This window comes from Clavelina lepadiformis, chromosome 4, assembly GCF_947623445.1.
Source record: "Clavelina lepadiformis chromosome 4, kaClaLepa1.1, whole genome shotgun sequence".
In the NCBI taxonomy this organism is placed as follows: Eukaryota; Metazoa; Chordata; class Ascidiacea; order Aplousobranchia; family Clavelinidae; genus Clavelina; species Clavelina lepadiformis.
This window is the reverse complement of record NC_135243.1, coordinates 6,072,332-6,096,294: the sequence shown is the minus strand read 5'-3', so window position 1 is coordinate 6,096,294 and position 23,963 is coordinate 6,072,332. Positions and strand designations below refer to the sequence as shown.

Genomic DNA, 23,963 nt, shown 5'->3' with positions numbered 1-23,963 from the left:
TTTGAATGGCGCCGCTCGAAGGCTGGTTGGATACTGTACGAATGGAACTGCTGAGGGGAAAAGCAGCAAAGTTATTCGGCAAAAAATACCACCTTGCGTTACGTGGCCTAATAAAAAGTTAGTTACGTCACATAAATGAACATTTAAGAAAGAACTTTGAAAAACTGAAGCTGAAAATCACGTTATACGAAGTGGGTGATTAATCATATTACTGACATCTCCGTCTTTCACTGCTTGATAGGGATTTATTTGTTAATAAAATGATTTGAACCATAATTTTCATAAAATGTGTATTGGAAGTACGGTGATGGCAAACTCATCAAATCTACCTCGCTATATGATTACGCTCATTTACCAAGAAGAATCTGTGCCGATAAGTATGGCCAAAGCCTTTCTACAACCTCTAAGATTTTTATGATCCTTGGAGTGTCACCCACATAGAAACATAAATCATTTTATGGGCGTCACGTATCAATTTATTGCGGTGAGGTTTAAACATGGTTTCATTAATTTACTATGGCGGGAATTTTTACAACTCCTGTGGTTTATTGAAGTAACGCAATCAACAGTCTAGTTGGGGAGCTTTAAAAGTTGTAAATTATTACCTCGGAGAGACTCGCTCTGTTGTTAGAACGTAACACAAATAGTCCAGCCTAGCTAGAGGAGAGAAGAGACAAGTTTGCTTAAATTTCATTATTTTCTATCACTCAACTTCAATGCGCGTCAACTTGCTGTGATGTTTGACAGGCTTCATTTGGAACAGAAACAACAAGAAACGCCTCATTTCTACAAGCGTGGATCGATCTCAGTGCTTGCCATAGGACGACTATGGGCAAGATCAGCTGTTCTCATTTTCGTTCCCGATGGAACTTTGTCCGTTAGTTTTTGCTTGTCATTTGTCTTTGCTAAGTTTGTTTGCAAAGAATAACGACGGAAAAAAGCGTACAAAACTATGGTCCGTAAACATTTTTGTCTCATTCGATATGTGGTTGAACGCTTATCAAAAAAAGAAATGGAATCATGGATTCAGCACATCGCGACTTGGCACTGAGCGAAATTGCATTCCTCGCCATGTAGGAGCATTTAGGTTCCTAAAGAGCAAATGAGGTAAGCAAACAGACGGGCTGGTAAACTGGCACCAGGAAGTACAGTCGTCAGAATCAACACTTTCTTTTTGTTAGAACCGCATTGGCCTTAGGCCAATGCTAGCGATGCGACTACGTTGGGCCTCGCGCTTCTTAGCACCAAAACAAAAATAACAATTTTGCTTTTATAAATTTTATAAATTTTGCGCAAATAACATTGTTATTTCTCAATTTGTTCTCGTAGGCAATGCCTTGGTTAAAATATACTACAAAGCAAAGCTTTGATGGAGCTGGTTTAGAAAGAGTTAATACTTATTTTACGTTATTATTATTATTTTTACATTAAGTCACAGTATCTAAAATCGGCAAAGGACCCCACCTACCCCGGCCTTGGCATCAAGCATTTAATTTGAGCAAGGGCTATATATGATCATGCTCGCGAAAAAGATGAAGAAGTGTTTGACAACATAGTAGCGTGTTTTCTGCAGCAACCTCCTGTTTGAAAGTTTGCTTATGATTGGATATATGCGAATGCGTCTAGTTGGTCGGAGAAATCACCTCTAAGATGCAACATATACTTGGTGTCAATTCACCATGTAAATCAATACCCTGTGTATCATCGAACAGTATAAAAACCGAGTCAAGGCGGGTCCGATCGATCTGTAACCCAACCTATTATGTTGTTGTTTTATTACATAATAAACCACTAAAGCTGTTTAATGGAAGTCTTAACCACACAACAACCTTTGTGATTTCCAGCCAATGAAACTCCAGTTTTGCCACCTCTGGTTGTCAGGTTAGGCATTTCAGTTTTGTGGAAGTGTTGCCCTAAAGTATGTCATTAAAGCGGCATTTGTCATCTTGACGTGCTCTTGTCAATAGTTGCAGATAGATATTTAATTAACCAGGCCTATTACTGTATTTGCAGCCTTTTAGCAGCTTTTAGCTGTTTCGTTCGCGATGGAACTTTGTCAGTTAGTTTTTGCTTGTCATTTGTCTATGCTAAGTTTGTTTGCAAAGAAAAACGACGGAAAAAAGTGTAAAACACTATGGTCCGTGAAGATTTTGGTTACATTCGATTTGTGGTTGAACGCTTTTCAAAAAAAGAAATGGAATCATGGATTCATGCACATCGCGACTTGGCACTGAGCGATATTGCATTCCTCGCCATGTAGGAGCATTTAAGTTCCTAAAGAGCAAATGAGGTAAGCAAACAGACGGGCTGGTAAACTGGCACCAGGAAGTACAGTCGTCAGAAACAACACTTTCTTTTTGTTAGAACAATAAATCAGCTGGCGGGGAATACCCGTATTCGAGATAACAGTTTTACTTTCTGAAAGCAAGCAAGTGCTAGCTTAATTTTCACATTTATGCAATCAAATATGAGGATTAGTTATCGTTGTTGTTATTAGACAGTCATTGTTGAGTAGTAGGGTTTTCTTATCCGAATATCTTTATATTTCTAAATAATCCTCATTTCCACTGCCGTATTCTGAAAGTGTATTAAAAGCTGGGATGTTAAATCCTGTATTAGTCCAACTCACCCAAAATGAGCGGGATGCAAAATGTTTTAGTTTTTAAACCTGAAAAAAACACTTTAAAATACCTCGAAAAAAAGTTTATTCTCATATTTACATATTTAGACATATTCATAAAATTTAGCTGCGTAAATTTATAACGTAGGCTACAATATTGAAACGCCGTATACGACGATAACCTGCTTTTCATAGGTTTTCGAGTGCAATTCTATATTTTATGTTGCACATTTTCGAAATAGTATTACGATAAGCAACGGTGAATTATCTCTTAGTTGTGATGATGGTTGCACGATTCTGTAAAATATTAAGTTGATTTTTTAATGAGTGTTGTCTTTGTCGTTTCCGCGTGGCAAAATTGGTCCCTCAGAAGCTCGGAGACCTAGAGCACGTGCCTTAGTTGCCCTTACGGTAATCAGCCGTTGCTCCTTGACATAGCAAATTATAAGATGCATTCACACAGCAAGCTTCAGTAAGGGCTTTGTCCTCTAAAGCACCAGAACCGGAAGAATAGAAAACATTTTGATTATACACAGATGTTTTGGTCGATTCTCCGACCAGTGTGTTTGTGGAACATTCAACATTCATGATATAAGTTTTAAGCTAAAGTTTTTGTCATAAAATGGACGTTTTTAACAAACAAAGTAAAGAATTCGGAAAGACTATACATCACAGAGCATACACAAATAAGTGGAAGCATATATATGGTTGTACCTGTAGTTGCGTGCAACCTGCATACTTGTATAGCTTTTAAAGCATCAAGCAGCATTGGCCTTAGGGCTCTACATGCCGCTCGAACCTTGTGTATGTTTGGTAGCACATATATATGTGAACAGTTGTTTTCTGTGATGAAGATTAACAAAACATCACACAGAAGTCGTCTTACTGATGAACACCTACAGTCCATTTTAAGAATTTCCGCAACACAAAGTCTTACCCCAAACATCGACAAACTTGTTTCCATGAAAAGATGTCAAACATCCAGCTCTGATAAAGTGGCACCACTGAAGTGAAGACAGTTGAGTGCTTCAATTTGCTAACTTTTTAACTTTCAAATGCACGGTTTAATTTACATTTTTTTATACAGGCTACCTGTAGTATGGTCGTGTTTGACAGAATCTTATTACTGCATTTCTGTGTATGTGCTTATGGTTGTAGCATACCGTATGCCGCGTACATTAATTTTTTACATATTCATTTTATTTTTATCGGTCTACTTTGTGCTCATATTTGAGAGCGGCTTCTTTAAACATCGTACAATGCAGCACAAACGTAACAAAAAAATTTTCAATTCACGTTGTTCTTAACTGATTGCGCGGCGCAATTTTCGTGAAATACACGGGTTTTCCCCAAAGCCTTGTTTTCAATAATAAGCCTACTTCGTGGTAGGTGACCTTTCTTTCTACTTTTTGGTAGGATATATTATCGAGTGCGACGTATTTTTCCTGTTTTTCGTCCGTATTTGTGCGACTCGTATTCGAAGAAGAATAATACACCGAGCTTTAAACATCAAAAACTTGGTGTTATTTCGATGCCTGTTCCAATTCATGTACTGGTGTCGCGAAACGTTCAATCAAATCACGTCAAGTTACGAATCGTTCAATCAAGTTTCATCCTTACGGCCCGCGGCGTTAAATAAGTTTTGAGATTTGGCCCCTGGTGCGATTGAGTTTGACACCCCTGCCTTAGGCCAATGCGAGCGATGCGACTGCGTTGGGCCTCGCGCTTCTTAGCACAAAAACAAAAATAACAATTTTGCTTTTATTTCGCGCAAATAACAGTGTTATTTCTCAATTTGTTCTCGTAGGGCGTAGGCAATGCCTTGGTTAAAATGAACAACAAAGCAGAGCTTTGATGGAGCTGGTTTAGAAAGAGTTAATACTTATTTTACGTTATTATTATTATTTTTACATTAATTCACAGCATCTAAAATCGGCAAAGGACCCCATCTACCCCGGCCTTGGCATCAAGCATTTAATTTGAGCAGGGGCTACATATGATAATGCTCGCAAAAGAGATGAAGAATTGTTTGAGAAAGAAATGATAGTAGCGTGTTTTCTGCAGCAACCTCCCGTTTGAAGGTTAGCTTATGATTGGATATGCGAATACGTGTAGTTGGTCGGAGAAATCACCTCTAAGATGCAACATATACTTGGTGTCAATTCACCATGTAAATCAATACCCTGTGTATCATCGAACAGTATGATACCGAGCGAAGGCGGGTCCGATCGATCTGTAACCCAACCTATTATGTTGTTGTTTTATTACATAATAAACCACTAAAGCTGTTTAATGGAAGTCTTAACCACACAACAACCTTTGTGATTTCCAGCCAATGAAACTCCAGTTTTGCCACCTCTGGTTGTCAGGTTAGGCATTTCAGTTTTGTGGAAGTATTGCCATAAAGTATGTCATTAAAGCGGCATTTGTCATCTTGACGTGCTCTTGTCAATAGTTGCAGATACATATTTAATTAACCAGGCCTATTACTGTATTTGCAGCCTTTTAGCTGTTTCGTTTGCGATGGAACTTTGTCGGTTAGTTTTTGCTTGTCATTTGTCTATGCTAAGTTTGTTTGCAAAGAAAAACGACGGAAAAAAGCGTAAAAAACTATGGTCCGTAAAGATTTTTGTCTCATTCGATTTGTGGTTGAACGCTTTTCAAAAAAAGAAATGGAATCATGGATTCATGCACATCGCGACTTGGCACTGAGCAAAATTGCATTCCTCGCCATGTAGGAGCATTTAGGTTCCTAAAGAGCAAATGAGTTAAGCAAACAGACGGGCTGGTAAACTGGCACCAGGAAGTACAGTCGTCAGAATCAACGCTTTCTTTTTGTTAAAGGGGTCATGACCCATTTCAACGAGATAGGCTTTTCAATGCAAAGTACATTAAATCAAGACGCTACTGTCGCAAATTCACATCATAAACCTACACTGAATTTTGGCTTGCAATGTCATCTAGGTCAGGCCTGTCTGCAGTCTTAATTTGGACAAAATCCATGTACTCAGTTTTCTATAACAGCTACCTAAACTTTACAGCAAGTTTTGAACTTAAAAATTTAGCACAAATACTCCTAAAAACCGAAAAATCAAACCCTCAAAAAATGTACAATTTAGCCTAAACCTGGAACCAGCTGTCGCCAAAACAACAACAAAACTAGTTCACATCGACGTCACATGCGCGTTGGACCGGAAAATTTCTTACTTTTTTTAATATGACGCATTGAGTACGAACACGTAATAATCACTGTGTTGCCGGCTCAAAATTGTCTTTATATAGGGTATTGAGCCCTTATAGGGAATTTTTTAATCCGACTGTCTAAGTTTAAAGACGCTTGCATTAGAACATACCAACTGAAAGTCCAACGTGCGCGAAAGATTGGTCACCTTCCTCCAAGAGACCTCAAACGTTTATCAAATAGAGCAAATTTACACTAACCGCTAGGTGGCGATTCGAGCACAGACATCCTTAATTGGTTAAAAGACATCAATTAAGGTTAAAATTCTGGACCAGCCACAAGTAATTTAGTCCCATTGGAAATCTATGCGTTGTGTACGACATGGCGAAACGCAGGAAGCCTGGAACAAGATTATAATTCAACAATACGCCAGTAGGATCTCGCAAAAAGGCGATTTTATGCGATGTCAGTTGCCCAGATTATCTTAGGAACGCTCGCAGGAAAATAGTAGGAAGACGACGTCTAGCATTAACGTAGACAAAACACACCTGTTGATATGATAAAAACCGAGCATATTATCAATGGGAGGAACCAAATTGCAGCGGCTGCCCGGCTGATATGGAACCCTATAAAAAGAGCAGGTATACCGCATTTCAGCATTTACTGGTTGAACTTTAAACGTACATTTAAGCTGGATATTATGCCGTTTCAGAAGAAACGTAAGCAGTACAAGTTTACAATGGGCCATGCTTATTACCCCGGACAAAATGTCAGCTGTGATGAATCGACGCTGAAATGGATGCGACCATCATCAGGTTAGTGCGAAGTTGTGTATTTCCTGCATCAGCTATTGATGGGGACCGTATTAGAATGATTGGTGACTGGAAAAAATGTGAGAAAAGATAAATAACTTCTCTCATAACTAGTACGTTGCTAGCAAATGTATATTTTGGGCCGGATTTTTGAAATGACGCGGCGTGGACTTACGAACAGACAATTGCATGTAGAGAATTTGAAATGAATTTTTTACTTACGGTTATTCATATGTACCTCATAGATTCGGAAATGTTATCGTTGACAGACACGAAGACAGGCGATATCGCTGCACACCATTGTCTAAGGTCACTATCGAAAGGCACAACTCTAATAAGTGAGCTTGCACAATATAAAGAAGGATCTTTCAGCTTTGTAGGCAATCGCATTTTCAGCTGCGCTCGTTTTGAAGAGTTGGTGACGGAAATCTGTCGCAAACATAAGCGTCATTCGCCGAGATGCAAGATAGATCTGAAAGTGTGCAGTGAAGATCTACGAGGCTGCGGCTCGATTATAAAACTCCGATGCCTGCAGTGCACCTATGTTTCGCAACCCTTTTCGACTTTTGAGAAAGTGGAATTGGATCGGAAACTGTGGCACGCAACCAGCAAAGCAAATCTTCAATTTGCACTCGGTGTTTTACTTACCGGCCTAAGCGAGCGTTTAGCGCAAGCTTTCCTTAGCTGTCTGGACATTCCAACACCAACCACCAGAAATCTGTCGAAGTATTGCCAAAAAGTTTCTGACTCGGTGACCAGGTACAACAAAGGCCAATTGAAAGACTTGCGCCAGGACCTGAAAAGTCGTAACGTTCGAGCCGGACTTCCTGCAAATGCGAAAATCTCAATTGAAGCCGATGCACGGTAAGCAAACATTCATACACTTTTAAATGGCCGAAGATACGCAAGATATAGATGCGGCTAAAAACAAACAGGTAATTTTCCGTTGCCAGTTATAAGGCAATTAACTTCAGGCCTATCACATAACACGATTTTTGACAGCATTAGCGTCAACTTGGAATAATTGTCATACTTACGCACAATTTTTATAGATTCAATGTGAGTCTTGCAGCGGCGTTCAATCAACCAACTCAGCCTGCGACACAGGTGGTTAGTGTTCTGGTTGAAAATGTGACGCCACAAAAAAAGATAATTGCCGTCGGTTTCAAAAGCAAGGAAACAAATCGCAGGACCAGCAAGGCTGCAAATAAAGATGAATCTTTTCCGTTCGGCGTTCCACCAGGTACAGTACAAATAATCATAACGTGCATTCTATATAATTTATATAGATTCATTAAATGACACAGCAGCCATTTTTATGGTAGTAGCGATCGTAATCATTTCTGCTTTGTTTGCAGGCAACATGGAACGCGACCTCGGGAAAAAACTTGCCGAAGATTTGCAATGCGATGGCTTGGCGGTAGACGTTCTCACAACTGACAACGATTCAAAGTTTTTTGACGGCTTTTCCAAGCAAATGCATTCATCTCAAGCAGAACCCGTAAAACGCCAGACATGTTGTGTTCATACCTTCCGGTCTCTTGGTCGGCGTCTTCGAAAGCTTCGCCTGGGTTTGCTTTTTCCAAAAGATGCCACTAACAGCGTGATCGCAGCACGTTCGAGAAAAAAGTTTGCCATCGAGTTCCAGTCAAGGTTGTTTGCAGAGTACAAAGCCTGTATCGAAAAACACGGGAATGATATTGCAACTGTGACAAAACTGCTAAAGAACGCAACAGAAGCTGTTTTAGCTTGCCTGCAAAATAATCACAGTCAATGTCGGCGGTTTTCATTCGTTTGCCGTGGTAATTCGCGACCACTGTTATGGAACAATAACAAAGTAGGTCTTGTACTAAATGACGAATCAAAAACGCTTTGCCTACAGACCGTTGCCAAATACTTCAATCAACGGATTTTGGGTAAAATCCGTTTAGGTAATACCACCAACAAGTGCGAAAGTGTAAACGCTACATTTTCGAAAACGCTGCCGAAAGGCAGGCATTTCGAAAACACCATACCTGGTCGATTGCATCTTGCAGTTTTATGCCGAAACAATGGTTTTGGTAGCGGAGTTGCCATGGCTTGCAATGTTTCGGGCATTCCTCTACAAAACGGGTCCCCAGCAACAAAACGGATGGCGGGGTTCCAGGCGTCAGATACGCAACTTCTACTGAAAAGAAAAACTCCAGTGGCTCGTCAAAGACGTAAATTCTGCAAAGGAAGACGGTTTAAACAGCATGATTTGGGCGGAACAGTTGTAGAAACTTACAAAAATAACCCAAAGAACTATTGCAGTACCTAATGCTTAAGGCCAGAAAAGGCAGTTTTTATAAGCACCATGGCCAAGGCAATATCTATAGTGATTGCATCGTTTTCTTGCGTTGTTAACGTCAGCTGGTTCTAAACTCAAGTGGATTGGATTGACGCAAAGCCGGCAATGACACGCATGGCTTACGTGCAGCTCGCTTGGAAGCGGTAAAATTGATTTTTGTACCAACAACATATATGCCAGTCTATGAGTACCTAGCCGCTGGCCTTCAAAGTAGATGCTACCATAACCGTTTCCAGATATTGCGCCAACCCAGCAAACACAAGAAGCGTTACCAGCCAGCCGAACTTTGTCCTTTGTTAAACTATTTATAAAGTTTTCCATTGTTTGTCTGTGTAGCCTACATTTTAATAAAATAATACTGCTTTACATTTGTATTAACTTTAAAACGCTTCCATTCTATCAGAAAATTACCTGCACTTCATTATAGCACGAAAACAATAACTGTCCTACCAGTTTTGCAAATAAAATAAATAAACAAAGAATTAAACGCCGTTAAATACAAAAAAGCCAGCCAAAAGTATTTCTGGAAAGAGTGCAATCAAATTTTAGTTAATAGCCTAGCCCAAAGACAAGCTAGCAAGTTAAGTAAGCCTAAAAACTGAGTTTTACATTCATAATAAGTTTTTGGCTTAAGGGGTCATGACCCATTTCAACGAGATAGGCTTTTCAATGCAAAGTACATTAAATCAAGACGCTACTGTCGCAAATTCACATCATAAACCTACACTGAATTTTGGCTTGCAATGTCATCTAGGTCAGGCCTGTCTGCAGTCTTAATTTGGACAAAATCCATGTACTCAGTTTTCTATAACAGCTACCTAAACTTTACAGCAAGTTTTGAACTTAAAAATTTAGCACAAATACTCCTAAAAACCGAAAAATCAAACCCTCAAAAAATGTACAATTTAGCCTAAACCTGGAACCAGCTGTCGCCAAAACAACAACAAAACTAGTTCACATCGACGTCACATGCGCGTTGGACCGGAAAATTTCTTACTTTTTTTAATATGACGCATTGAGTACGAACACGTAATAATCACTGTGTTGCCGGCTCAAAATTGTCTTTATATAGGGTATTGAGCCCTTATAGGGAATTTTTTAATCCGACTGTCTAAGTTTAAAGACGCTTGCATTAGAACATACCAACTGAAAGTCCAACGTGCGCGAAAGATTGGTCACCTTCCTCCAAGAGACCTCAAACGTTTATCAAATAGAGCAAATTTACACTAACCGCTAGGTGGCGATTCGAGCACAGACATCCTTAATTGGTTAAAAGACATCAATTAAGGTTAAAATTCTGGACCAGCCACAAGTAATTTAGTCCCATTGGAAATCTATGCGTTGTGTACGACATGGCGAAACGCAGGAAGCCTGGAACAAGATTATAATTCAACAATACGCCAGTAGGATCTCGCAAAAAGGCGATTTTATGCGATGTCAGTTGCCCAGATTATCTTAGGAACGCTCGCAGGAAAATAGTAGGAAGACGACGTCTAGCATTAACGTAGACAAAACACACCTGTTGATATGATAAAAACCGAGCATATTATCAATGGGAGGAACCAAATTGCAGCGGCTGCCCGGCTGATATGGAACCCTATAAAAAGAGCAGGTATACCGCATTTCAGCATTTACTGGTTGAACTTTAAACGTACATTTAAGCTGGATATTATGCCGTTTCAGAAGAAACGTAAGCAGTACAAGTTTACAATGGGCCATGCTTATTACCCCGGACAAAATGTCAGCTGTGATGAATCGACGCTGAAATGGATGCGACCATCATCAGGTTAGTGCGAAGTTGTGTATTTCCTGCATCAGCTATTGATGGGGACCGTATTAGAATGATTGGTGACTGGAAAAAATGTGAGAAAAGATAAATAACTTCTTTCATAACTAGTACGTTGCTAGCAAATGTATATTTTGGGCCGGATTTTTGAAATGACGCGGCGTGGACTTACGAACAGACAATTGCATGTAGAGAATTTGAAATGAATTTTTTACTTACGGTTATTCATATGTACCTCATAGATTCGGAAATGTTATCGTTGACAGACACGAAGACAGGCGATATCGCTGCACACCATTGTCTAAGGTCACTATCGAAAGGCACAACTCTAATAAGTGAGCTTGCACAATATAAAGAAGGATCTTTCAGCTTTGTAGGCAATCGCATTTTCAGCTGCGCTCGTTTTGAAGAGTTGGTGACGGAAATCTGTCGCAAACATAAGCGTCATTCGCCGAGATGCAAGATAGATCTGAAAGTGTGCAGTGAAGATCTACGAGGCTGCGGCTCGATTATAAAACTCCGATGCCTGCAGTGCACCTATGTTTCGCAACCCTTTTCGACTTTTGAGAAAGTGGAATTGGATCGGAAACTGTGGCACGCAACCAGCAAAGCAAATCTTCAATTTGCACTCGGTGTTTTACTTACCGGCCTAAGCGAGCGTTTAGCGCAAGCTTTCCTTAGCTGTCTGGACATTCCAACACCAACCACCAGAAATCTGTCGAAGTATTGCCAAAAAGTTTCTGACTCGGTGACCAGGTACAACAAAGGCCAATTGAAAGACTTGCGCCAGGACCTGAAAAGTCGTAACGTTCGAGCCGGACTTCCTGCAAATGCGAAAATCTCAATTGAAGCCGATGCACGGTAAGCAAACATTCATACACTTTTAAATGGCCGAAGATACGCAAGATATAGATGCGGCTAAAAACAAACAGGTAATTTTCCGTTGCCAGTTATAAGGCAATTAACTTCAGGCCTATCACATAACACGATTTTTGACAGCATTAGCGTCAACTTGGAATAATTGTCATACTTACGCACAATTTTTATAGATTCAATGTGAGTCTTGCAGCGGCGTTCAATCAACCAACTCAGCCTGCGACACAGGTGGTTAGTGTTCTGGTTGAAAATGTGACGCCACAAAAAAAGATAATTGCCGTCGGTTTCAAAAGCAAGGAAACAAATCGCAGGACCAGCAAGGCTGCAAATAAAGATGAATCTTTTCCGTTCGGCGTTCCACCAGGTACAGTACAAATAATCATAACGTGCATTCTATATAATTTATATAGATTCATTAAATGACACAGCAGCCATTTTTATGGTAGTAGCGATCGTAATCATTTCTGCTTTGTTTGCAGGCAACATGGAACGCGACCTCGGGAAAAAACTTGCCGAAGATTTGCAATGCGATGGCTTGGCGGTAGACGTTCTCACAACTGACAACGATTCAAAGTTTTTTGACGGCTTTTCCAAGCAAATGCATTCATCTCAAGCAGAACCCGTAAAACGCCAGACATGTTGTGTTCATACCTTCCGGTCTCTTGGTCGGCGTCTTCGAAAGCTTCGCCTGGGTTTGCTTTTTCCAAAAGATGCCACTAACAGCGTGATCGCAGCACGTTCGAGAAAAAAGTTTGCCATCGAGTTCCAGTCAAGGTTGTTTGCAGAGTACAAAGCCTGTATCGAAAAACACGGGAATGATATTGCAACTGTGACAAAACTGCTAAAGAACGCAACAGAAGCTGTTTTAGCTTGCCTGCAAAATAATCACAGTCAATGTCGGCGGTTTTCATTCGTTTGCCGTGGTAATTCGCGACCACTGTTATGGAACAATAACAAAGTAGGTCTTGTACTAAATGACGAATCAAAAACGCTTTGCCTACAGACCGTTGCCAAATACTTCAATCAACGGATTTTGGGTAAAATCCGTTTAGGTAATACCACCAACAAGTGCGAAAGTGTAAACGCTACATTTTCGAAAACGCTGCCGAAAGGCAGGCATTTCGAAAACACCATACCTGGTCGATTGCATCTTGCAGTTTTATGCCGAAACAATGGTTTTGGTAGCGGAGTTGCCATGGCTTGCAATGTTTCGGGCATTCCTCTACAAAACGGGTCCCCAGCAACAAAACGGATGGCGGGGTTCCAGGCGTCAGATACGCAACTTCTACTGAAAAGAAAAACTCCAGTGGCTCGTCAAAGACGTAAATTCTGCAAAGGAAGACGGTTTAAACAGCATGATTTGGGCGGAACAGTTGTAGAAACTTACAAAAATAACCCAAAGAACTATTGCAGTACCTAATGCTTAAGGCCAGAAAAGGCAGTTTTTATAAGCACCATGGCCAAGGCAATATCTATAGTGATTGCATCGTTTTCTTGCGTTGTTAACGTCAGCTGGTTCTAAACTCAAGTGGATTGGATTGACGCAAAGCCGGCAATGACACGCATGGCTTACGTGCAGCTCGCTTGGAAGCGGTAAAATTGATTTTTGTACCAACAACATATATGCCAGTCTATGAGTACCTAGCCGCTGGCCTTCAAAGTAGATGCTACCATAACCGTTTCCAGATATTGCGCCAACCCAGCAAACACAAGAAGCGTTACCAGCCAGCCGAACTTTGTCCTTTGTTAAACTATTTATAAAGTTTTCCATTGTTTGTCTGTGTAGCCTACATTTTAATAAAATAATACTGCTTTACATTTGTATTAACTTTAAAACGCTTCCATTCTATCAGAAAATTACCTGCACTTCATTATAGCACGAAAACAATAACTGTCCTACCAGTTTTGCAAATAAAATAAATAAACAAAGAATTAAACGCCGTTAAATACAAAAAAGCCAGCCAAAAGTATTTCTGGAAAGAGTGCAATCAAATTTTAGTTAATAGCCTAGCCCAAAGACAAGCTAGCAAGTTAAGTAAGCCTAAAAACTGAGTTTTACATTCATAATAAGTTTTTGGCTTAAGGGGTCATGACCCATTTCAACGAGATAGGCTTTTCAATGCAAAGTACATTAAATCAAGACGCTACTGTCGCAAATTCACATCATAAACCTACACTGAATTTTGGCTTGCAATGTCATCTAGGTCAGGCCTGTCTGCAGTCTTAATTTGGACAAAATCCATGTACTCAGTTTTCTATAACAGCTACCTAAACTTTACAGCAAGTTTTGAACTTAAAAATTTAGCACAAATACTCCTAAAAACCGAAAAATCAAACCCTCAAAAAATGTACAATTTAGCCTAAACCTGGAACCAGCTGTCGCCAAAACAACAACAAAACTAGTTCACATCGACGTCACATGCGCGTTGGACCGGAAAATTTCTTACTTTTTTTAATATGACGCATTGAGTACGAACACGTAATAATCACTGTGTTGCCGGCTCAAAATTGTCTTTATATAGGGTATTGAGCCCTTATAGGGAATTTTTTAATCCGACTGTCTAAGTTTAAAGACGCTTGCATTAGAACATACCAACTGAAAGTCCAACGTGCGCGAAAGATTGGTCACCTTCCTCCAAGAGACCTCAAACGTTTATCAAATAGAGCAAATTTACACTAACCGCTAGGTGGCGATTCGAGCACAGACATCCTTAATTGGTTAAAAGACATCAATTAAGGTTAAAATTCTGGACCAGCCACAAGTAATTTAGTCCCATTGGAAATCTATGCGTTGTGTACGACATGGCGAAACGCAGGAAGCCTGGAACAAGATTATAATTCAACAATACGCCAGTAGGATCTCGCAAAAAGGCGATTTTATGCGATGTCAGTTGCCCAGATTATCTTAGGAACGCTCGCAGGAAAATAGTAGGAAGACGACGTCTAGCATTAACGTAGACAAAACACACCTGTTGATATGATAAAAACCGAGCATATTATCAATGGGAGGAACCAAATTGCAGCGGCTGCCCGGCTGATATGGAACCCTATAAAAAGAGCAGGTATACCGCATTTCAGCATTTACTGGTTGAACTTTAAACGTACATTTAAGCTGGATATTATGCCGTTTCAGAAGAAACGTAAGCAGTACAAGTTTACAATGGGCCATGCTTATTACCCCGGACAAAATGTCAGCTGTGATGAATCGACGCTGAAATGGATGCGACCATCATCAGGTTAGTGCGAAGTTGTGTATTTCCTGCATCAGCTATTGATGGGGACCGTATTAGAATGATTGGTGACTGGAAAAAATGTGAGAAAAGATAAATAACTTCTTTCATAACTAGTACGTTGCTAGCAAATGTATATTTTGGGCCGGATTTTTGAAATGACGCGGCGTGGACTTACGAACAGACAATTGCATGTAGAGAATTTGAAATGAATTTTTTACTTACGGTTATTCATATGTACCTCATAGATTCGGAAATGTTATCGTTGACAGACACGAAGACAGGCGATATCGCTGCACACCATTGTCTAAGGTCACTATCGAAAGGCACAACTCTAATAAGTGAGCTTGCACAATATAAAGAAGGATCTTTCAGCTTTGTAGGCAATCGCATTTTCAGCTGCGCTCGTTTTGAAGAGTTGGTGACGGAAATCTGTCGCAAACATAAGCGTCATTCGCCGAGATGCAAGATAGATCTGAAAGTGTGCAGTGAAGATCTACGAGGCTGCGGCTCGATTATAAAACTCCGATGCCTGCAGTGCACCTATGTTTCGCAACCCTTTTCGACTTTTGAGAAAGTGGAATTGGATCGGAAACTGTGGCACGCAACCAGCAAAGCAAATCTTCAATTTGCACTCGGTGTTTTACTTACCGGCCTAAGCGAGCGTTTAGCGCAAGCTTTCCTTAGCTGTCTGGACATTCCAACACCAACCACCAGAAATCTGTCGAAGTATTGCCAAAAAGTTTCTGACTCGGTGACCAGGTACAACAAAGGCCAATTGAAAGACTTGCGCCAGGACCTGAAAAGTCGTAACGTTCGAGCCGGACTTCCTGCAAATGCGAAAATCTCAATTGAAGCCGATGCACGGTAAGCAAACATTCATACACTTTTAAATGGCCGAAGATACGCAAGATATAGATGCGGCTAAAAACAAACAGGTAATTTTCCGTTGCCAGTTATAAGGCAATTAACTTCAGGCCTATCACATAACACGATTTTTGACAGCATTAGCGTCAACTTGGAATAATTGTCATACTTACGCACAATTTTTATAGATTCAATGTGAGTCTTGCAGCGGCGTTCAATCAACCAACTCAGCCTGCGACACAGGTGGTTAGTGTTCTGGTTGAAAATGTGACGCCACAAAAAAAGATAATTGCCGTCGGTTTCAAAAGCAAGGAAACAAATCGCAGGACCAGCAAGGCTGCAAATAAAGATGAATCTTTTCCGTTCGGCGTTCCACCAGGTACAGTACAAATAATCATAACGTGCATTCTATATAATTTATATAGATTCATTAAATGACACAGCAGCCATTTTTATGGTAGTAGCGATCGTAATCATTTCTGCTTTGTTTGCAGGCAACATGGAACGCGACCTCGGGAAAAAACTTGCCGAAGATTTGCAATGCGATGGCTTGGCGGTAGACGTTCTCACAACTGACAACGATTCAAAGTTTTTTGACGGCTTTTCCAAGCAAATGCATTCATCTCAAGCAGAACCCGTAAAACGCCAGACATGTTGTGTTCATACCTTCCGGTCTCTTGGTCGGCGTCTTCGAAAGCTTCGCCTGGGTTTGCTTTTTCCAAAAGATGCCACTAACAGCGTGATCGCAGCACGTTCGAGAAAAAAGTTTGCCATCGAGTTCCAGTCAAGGTTGTTTGCAGAGTACAAAGCCTGTATCGAAAAACACGGGAATGATATTGCAACTGTGACAAAACTGCTAAAGAACGCAACAGAAGCTGTTTTAGCTTGCCTGCAAAATAATCACAGTCAATGTCGGCGGTTTTCATTCGTTTGCCGTGGTAATTCGCGACCACTGTTATGGAACAATAACAAAGTAGGTCTTGTACTAAATGACGAATCAAAAACGCTTTGCCTACAGACCGTTGCCAAATACTTCAATCAACGGATTTTGGGTAAAATCCGTTTAGGTAATACCACCAACAAGTGCGAAAGTGTAAACGCTACATTTTCGAAAACGCTGCCGAAAGGCAGGCATTTCGAAAACACCATACCTGGTCGATTGCATCTTGCAGTTTTATGCCGAAACAATGGTTTTGGTAGCGGAGTTGCCATGGCTTGCAATGTTTCGGGCATTCCTCTACAAAACGGGTCCCCAGCAACAAAACGGATGGCGGGGTTCCAGGCGTCAGATACGCAACTTCTACTGAAAAGAAAAACTCCAGTGGCTCGTCAAAGACGTAAATTCTGCAAAGGAAGACGGTTTAAACAGCATGATTTGGGCGGAACAGTTGTAGAAACTTACAAAAATAACCCAAAGAACTATTGCAGTACCTAATGCTTAAGGCCAGAAAAGGCAGTTTTTATAAGCACCATGGCCAAGGCAATATCTATAGTGATTGCATCGTTTTCTTGCGTTGTTAACGTCAGCTGGTTCTAAACTCAAGTGGATTGGATTGACGCAAAGCCGGCAATGACACGCATGGCTTACGTGCAGCTCGCTTGGAAGCGGTAAAATTGATTTTTGTACCAACAACATATATGCCAGTCTATGAGTACCTAGCCGCTGGCCTTCAAAGTAGATGCTACCATAACCGTTTCCAGATATTGCGCCAACCCAGCAAACACAAGAAGCGTTACCAGCCAGCCGAACTTTGTCCTTTGTTAAACTATTTATAAAGTTTTCCATTGTTTGTCTGTGTAGCCTACATTTTAATAAAATAATACTGCTTTACATTTGTATTAACTTTAAAACGCTTCCATTCTATCAGAAAATTACCTGCACTTCATTATAGCACGAAAACAATAACTGTCCTACCAGTTTTGCAAATAAACTGTTACCCATTAAACCCATTTTCGGCAAGCCTTCTGTCGTAAACGATTTTATATCAGATATATGAAAACACCCATAAGTTAAATAAACAGGTTCGCGAAATTGCATCCGCTTCGCTGTTTGCTTAATAGTTGAGACAAACTGTGGCTTCGGAAAGATTTTAGGTTTTGGGTCTAAAGGTGGAAAACGCCAACATGACGTTTCTGATATTATAGAGCAAAACAAAACCAGCATCCCGGGAAATCCGTTTCGCGATGTGATATGTAATCTTGTTGGAGTATTTACCATTCGAACCAAATAGTGACGACAAAACGTACAAAACGATTTACAAAACCAAAGATTGGTATAAAACATTTTTAATATAAAATCAATTTTCCAACTTTCGAGTTCAATTGCAACGCTTACAGGCAGGTTCACAGTTGCAACAATAATAAAATCGAAAAATTCTTCAGTTGTGGATTAACAGAATTAACAGAATTAACAAGATTAACAGTATTAACGATATCTTGGCTTTTTTACAATGACTAAAAGTAAAATTATTACAAACAAATGAGAAAGTGAGGCTTCCATTTACAATTGCTTGAACTTAACCTTCATATACATTTGCCGGTAATCCCTTCGTGCCCAGCTCGGTTACCTGTAAAAAATAAATTGTGCAAAAGAATAAAAATCTTCATTCTAATATAGCATTTATCAATACTTCTATGTATATGGGTGCGCATAGAAAATGGCGGCAACCAATGTTTCCATTTCTGTTATAACAATAGCTCATGACAATATATGACAACATAGAATCCGATCTTAATCCCAACCCCAGCATAATCCAACTACTATATACCCTAATAAATATTTTAACTAATTTTTCTGATAAATTTTTCAGCTTTATTAAATTTAACTAACCCAAACTCTCAAAGTTATAACAGAAATGGAAACACTGGTTATCGTCATTGTCATTACCGCCATTTTGAGCGTCCCCATATACACGTATTAGCAGTGGTTTTATGCAGAAAATTACATCGGCAACTCGCCGTTTGTCGCAATATCTTTGCCAAAATAAACAGCTTTTTTAAATTTATAACAAAGCTATTCGGGAGACTTTGCATACAGAAAGATATGAATTTATAATATCGGAGACTATTGTTGGTGGATTTTAACCTAAGCCGTGAATTCTAAAGTTACCCCCAAATTTCGTAAAATTTTGTCTATGACTTTCATTCATGGAAAAGATCAATAAAAAGTGATTTTGTTCTTTAAATTTTGAATTTATCAGTTTAAGGCCTAATAAATTTTTTGGGTTAATCGTCCAATACCTTGAATGTGCAACCAGACATATCCTGTCTGCCCTTCAAAGGATCGTTTCTAGCAGATGTCACGTACAACTCGTCTAGATTAGGTCCGCCAAAACAAACTGACGTAGTTTTAAGAACAGTGTCACTGATTTTTAGGTATTCCAGTTTTGTACCTAAAGAAAATGAAATTTTTTGTTATTTTAATCGAAAAATGAAATGAATGAAAAATGAACGAATGAAAAATGATTAAAAATTACTACAAAAAGTCATGTAATTATATATTGCGATTATAGTTTTAACAGAAACCTGCTATCAGAATTAGACGCTATTCGAGCACAAAGCAAAAATGTTAAAACTTCAAGCAGTGAGCTCTCGCAGGCTTAAAATGTGCCATAATAAGCTTATATTGCCAACAGAATCGTACAATACTCGACACTTGCTTATATATGTTTTCATTAAATAGACGTTATGTTATTTCACTGACTGCAAAAGTTTTGTTATCATTATGATTATACTTTTAAATGAGATGCAAAGTTACCACTTACATCAGCATTAAAAACATACAAACCAACCTGTACGAGGATCAACTTTAATTATTTGTCCGGTTGAGAACATTGCGACCCACAAATTCCCATCAACGTCAACGGTATGACCGTCGGGGATGCCATCTGTCATTCGATCAAATTTCACAACCTCTTGCATATTGGAGATGTTCCCGGTGTCAACGTCATAGTCGTAAGCATCTATGGTATACTATGAAAAAAATAATTAACTCCTTAAGCATTTGAAGGAAACAAACAGTTTGAAAATAAGCATATTTTGGCATATTGTTGCTACGACCAATAAAATACAAAAACAATATGTTTTTCAAAAAACACCACAGAATATTCAACCAACGTATAACCAAGGCCTATACAAAATATACGCAAAACGGGCAAAATTGTGACTTTTTTCACCAACTTAAATGTTAGTTTGTTAGATTATTATTCAATAGTTTACAACCAACTTAAAATATAATACATGACAATATATAGTATTACATATATAAATACTTAATATATAATATATATGTATTATACATATTATAACTGATGTTTTCTAAACCGTTTTAACCAAATTTTAAAATAAAATAAGAAACAGGATATAGTTTGGCACTCTTAAGGTTAACTTTATATTTTTCGAAACGAGCTTTCGCAAGCTCGCTTCTTCAGGTGTACTGTGAAAAGCAAACATATTATAACATAACTATAAATTAATATGCTATTTATTATAGTTTACGTTTTGTTACAACTGAAATCCTACCGCACTAAATGCAACACTGCACATGCCTCCATCTGTTTAATTAAGAACTACATGGATCGAGAAACTCAATGTACAAAACACGAAAAGCTCACTGCCTTTTTGACAGCTGCAATTGGTCACTATACTTGCATTTATTGTTTGGTTATTAGGAATTACTGATACAAAAATTTTATTTTGCTAATTTAACTAAGCCTCATACAAGCTTTTTAATCTCGTAATATTTATTTTGTACTTTATATTTTGCAACAAATTAAAATGACTGGTCTTACGTAACCAAGCACTCACCTTAAATGAATCACAGTAGTACATAGTCCTTTTGTCAGGTGACCACGAGAGACCGTTCGAAATGCACACCTGATCGACCTTCAAGTCCATAGTGTGGTCAGTCGACAGGCAATAAAGAGCGCCATCGTTGGGAGGGGGATTATCAGGATCTGGGTTCGGTGAAGGAGCCTGAAACAAAATAATACGAATCCGTTTAAGCTGGTTTAAAAATTAAAAAATGGTAGTTCTCGAAATATGTCTTACGAAGGAATAGTAGGTTAATCGTGAATATATTACATTTATGACACAATGATTGATGGGACAGTGTTTTATGTTATGCCGATCTGAAGCTAATAAACTAAGGTTCGAAGTGAAAGATAAGTGAGAGTTTGACAAATAGACGAAGAAAACCGTTTAAATACTTGGAAAATATAATAGGAGGTATTAGAGAAAACTTAAAAGGAGCATCCAAGTTGCAAGCCAATTAGGTTTTAAGTTAAGAGAAATACGCATCCAAGCTACATTTACATACGCAAGCCAACGATTCCCTTCAAGTTACAACTAACCAGCCCAAAATCGTCCAGCTGGATCGCATTTGCCATCGTTGAAAATTACTGCTGGAAATTCAGTATGACATTCCTGAATAGTCTGCATTTTACCGGTTTCTTCGTCGAGAAATGCGAACCTATGTTCTGCTGCCACGACCAATCCGCCAGTTTTCCGTGGCACCACGCAGCCAACGGTAGGATCTGCAAAATTTGTCAACTGTAGTGATTTTTAGTTTCCTCTTAATTTAACCGTTAATTTTAGTAAAACTCTCCATTAGGTAGGCTATTGTATAAGCGATTGCATTAAGCTTTATTCATTCGGCTAGAACCAGTTTAATTAATCTGATTAACGCGCATGATGTTGTTATGCCGGTTTTTTTACGATTACTCCATTTAAAAGGCGTTGTTTATGAGCCAAAACAACGAACACTTCATGTCAAATTCCTTATAAAAACAAGTAAACCTTCCACAATTGTTGTTTTCAAATCGTCGGTGACTGGATTCCAACGAAGAACGGCACGTGACTTGTGGTCAACCAACAGCAGTGTATTGGTTCTGTCATCCCAGTGGGGGCCTTCCCCCAACAAGCAAGAGTTTTTCAAGACTAACTGCACTTTGGGGGCCATGGCCATGGGCAACCTATCTTTTAAAAAAAACTCAACTATAGTTATGTATTGTAACTGAGTTATGGGTCCAAATTTGCGATAAAATGACATGGTTCTATCTTTGAAATTCAGTTACTGTTCAAGTTAGCTGTTTAGCGGTATACTCGATAGCAATTGCTTGAATTACAGAATATAACTTTTGAAATTTTAGTCTGCTTGAATTTGGAAACTCGAAAATATTATCTACCTCAAAAACTCGACTATTGCTATCTTAAGAGACCATTCATTTCAAAGTACATTTAAATTGCATACACTGCTTAATATGCAGCTGCAGGTATCAATAGCTTCATGCTGCAATAACTCTAAGTTGAATGAGTTGCACGATTTATATTGCTGCTCGTTAAATCTTTACCATGGAAATATAATCTTATGGAAAGTCAATTATAGTAATGCCATAAACATGCTAGCAATTGAATTGGTTTATATCTCCTCAGCGATGCTGCAATAGTTTGCGTCTAACCACACTTGAAAGATCTTCATTGCTGGTAATCACTGATCAACTGAAAACCGGTCTTACCGTGGCTTATGTACTTACGCTCGCCTAAAGCGCTAGCGGCTAAACAAATAGTCACCCAAATACCTTTCTCGGTGTTAATAACTTACGAGCCAGCATTACCTTCCAAAACCAGGCAAATACTGGTTTACGGTCATCAAGCAGCAGTTGATGAATAACGTTTACCTTTTTATGCTCAGCAGTCAGGACGTAACCGCAACCAGCAGTTTCATTGTTGTCACGAGCAACAACTCTGTATGGCTTATATACTGTAGGCTAAGCGTATAAAACAAACTAGCGTATCTTTGCCCTGACTGGCAGGTCTGGAAGACGCTGTTTCCACTGTCTTCCAAGTTGTGTTGTTATAAATATGTATCTGTCATTTAACGCACTATTATTGTATATTGTCATTGTTTTGTTTCTTTAATTTCCTCCGTCAGTGTATACATGTACCGTTGCATGCAATGTTTTTAGACACACTGAGAGTTGGAAAATTGGAACGAATATGTACGATCGAGAACGAATTGGTCGTTCTCTTTAATTGTTCGTGAGATATAAGGAGTTGCGCTTGTCGACAATTGAGTTTTTAAAACCTTTTCCTTGGACAATAATATTGTTGTATTTTCTCGTGTTGACCGAAGTAATAATAAAATGCATTAAAAGCGAAATTAATCAGAATTTCAGTGTTTAATAATGCTGTAACCTATTCGACTGAAGTCTAGGATAACTCTAGACAGTATTCGCATCCTTCTTATAATTCTTAAGAGTCAGATTGAAATATTATAAATATTTATGGTACACTATAAACCAGTGTAAACCAGGACAATCAACTTGGCCGTCGTATACTTATATTATAAGTTATCATGTTTGAATGGCGCCGCTCGAAGGCTGGTTGGATACTGTACGAATGGAACTGCTGAGGGGAAAAGCAGCAAAGTTATTCGGCAAAAAATACCACCTTGCGTTACGTGGCCTAATAAAAAGTTAGTTACGTCACATAAATGAACATTTAAGAAAGAACTTTGAAAAACTGAAGCTGAAAATCACGTTATACGAAGTGGGTGATTAATCATATTACTGACATCTCCGTCTTTCACTGCTTGATAGGGATTTATTTGTTAATAAAATGATTTGAACCATAATTTTCATAAAATGTGTATTGGAAGTACGGTGATGGCAAACTCATCAAATCTACCTCGCTATATGATTACGCTCATTTACCAAGAAGAATCTGTGCCGATAAGTATGGCCAAAGCCTTTCTACAACCTCTAAGATTTTTATGATCCTTGGAGTGTCACCCACATAGAAACATAAATCATTTTATGGGCGTCACGTATCAATTTATTGCGGTGAGGTTTAAACATGGTTTCATTAATTTACTATGGCGGGAATTTTTACAACTCCTGTGGTTTATTGAAGTAACGCAATCAACAGTCTAGTTGGGGAGCTTTAAAAGTTGTAAATTATTACCTCGGAGAGACTCGCTCTGTTGTTAGAACGTAACACAAATAGTCCAGCCTAGCTAGAGGAGAGAAGAGACAAGTTTGCTTAAATTTCATTATTTTCTATCACTCAACTTCAATGCGCGTCAACTTGCTGTGATGTTTGACAGGCTTCATTTGGAACAGAAACAACAAGAAACGCCTCATTTCTACAAGCGTGGATCGATCTCAGTGCTTGCCATAGGACGACTATGGGCAAGATCAGCTGTTCTCATTTTCGTTCCCGATGGAACTTTGTCCGTTAGTTTTTGCTTGTCATTTGTCTTTG

The 23,963-nt window shown here is 39.1% G+C and overlaps 4 protein-coding genes and 1 long non-coding RNA gene across 6 annotated transcripts; 3 read left to right on the top strand and 2 right to left on the bottom strand.

The window, feature by feature from the left end:
- The first annotated feature begins 6,207 nt into the window (after positions 1-6,207).
- LOC143452728 (uncharacterized) lies at positions 6,208-9,221 on the top strand. Of its 2 annotated transcripts, XM_076953786.1 has the most exons (5): positions 6,208-6,442; positions 6,514-6,616; positions 6,859-7,477; positions 7,666-7,856; positions 7,972-9,221. In XM_076953786.1, the coding sequence occupies exons 2-5, from the start codon at positions 6,541-6,543 to the stop codon at positions 8,910-8,912; spliced, it is 1,827 nt and encodes a 608-aa protein (XP_076809901.1). In that variant the 5' UTR covers positions 6,208-6,442; positions 6,514-6,540; the 3' UTR covers positions 8,913-9,221. The 2 variants fall into 2 exon arrangements, with proteins under 2 accessions (XP_076809901.1, XP_076809900.1); XM_076953785.1 differs by lacking the exon at positions 6,208-6,442 and having other exon boundaries at positions 6,450-6,616.
- A 1,098-nt stretch (positions 9,222-10,319) lies between these two features.
- Positions 10,320-13,333, top strand: LOC143452730 (uncharacterized). Its single transcript, XM_076953787.1, has 5 exons — positions 10,320-10,554; positions 10,626-10,728; positions 10,971-11,589; positions 11,778-11,968; positions 12,084-13,333. Exons 2-5 carry the CDS (start codon positions 10,653-10,655, stop codon positions 13,022-13,024), a joined length of 1,827 nt encoding a protein of 608 aa, XP_076809902.1. The 5' UTR covers positions 10,320-10,554; positions 10,626-10,652; the 3' UTR covers positions 13,025-13,333.
- A 1,098-nt stretch (positions 13,334-14,431) lies between these two features.
- On the top strand, positions 14,432-17,136 carry LOC143452731 (uncharacterized). Its single transcript, XM_076953788.1, has 5 exons — positions 14,432-14,666; positions 14,738-14,840; positions 15,083-15,701; positions 15,890-16,080; positions 16,196-17,136. The coding sequence occupies exons 2-5, from the start codon at positions 14,765-14,767 to the stop codon at positions 17,134-17,136; spliced, it is 1,827 nt and encodes a 608-aa protein (XP_076809903.1). The 5' UTR covers positions 14,432-14,666; positions 14,738-14,764.
- LOC143452732 (uncharacterized) lies at positions 16,589-17,268 on the bottom strand. Its single transcript, XR_013115095.1, has 3 exons — positions 17,133-17,268; positions 16,853-17,045; positions 16,589-16,653 (listed from the first exon to the last, which is right to left on the bottom strand). It is a non-coding gene; the product is annotated as an uncharacterized LOC143452732 (long non-coding RNA).
- Positions 17,269-17,885: 617 nt separating this feature from the next.
- Positions 17,886-22,299, bottom strand: LOC143451678 (regucalcin-like). The gene is made up of 6 exons (XM_076952395.1): positions 21,498-22,299; positions 21,057-21,235; positions 20,508-20,675; positions 19,493-19,673; positions 18,942-19,093; positions 17,886-18,268 (listed from the first exon to the last, which is right to left on the bottom strand). Exons 1-6 carry the CDS (start codon positions 21,748-21,750, stop codon positions 18,218-18,220), a joined length of 984 nt encoding a protein of 327 aa, XP_076808510.1. The 5' UTR covers positions 21,751-22,299; the 3' UTR covers positions 17,886-18,217.
- Between the last annotated feature and the right edge of the window lie 1,664 nt (positions 22,300-23,963).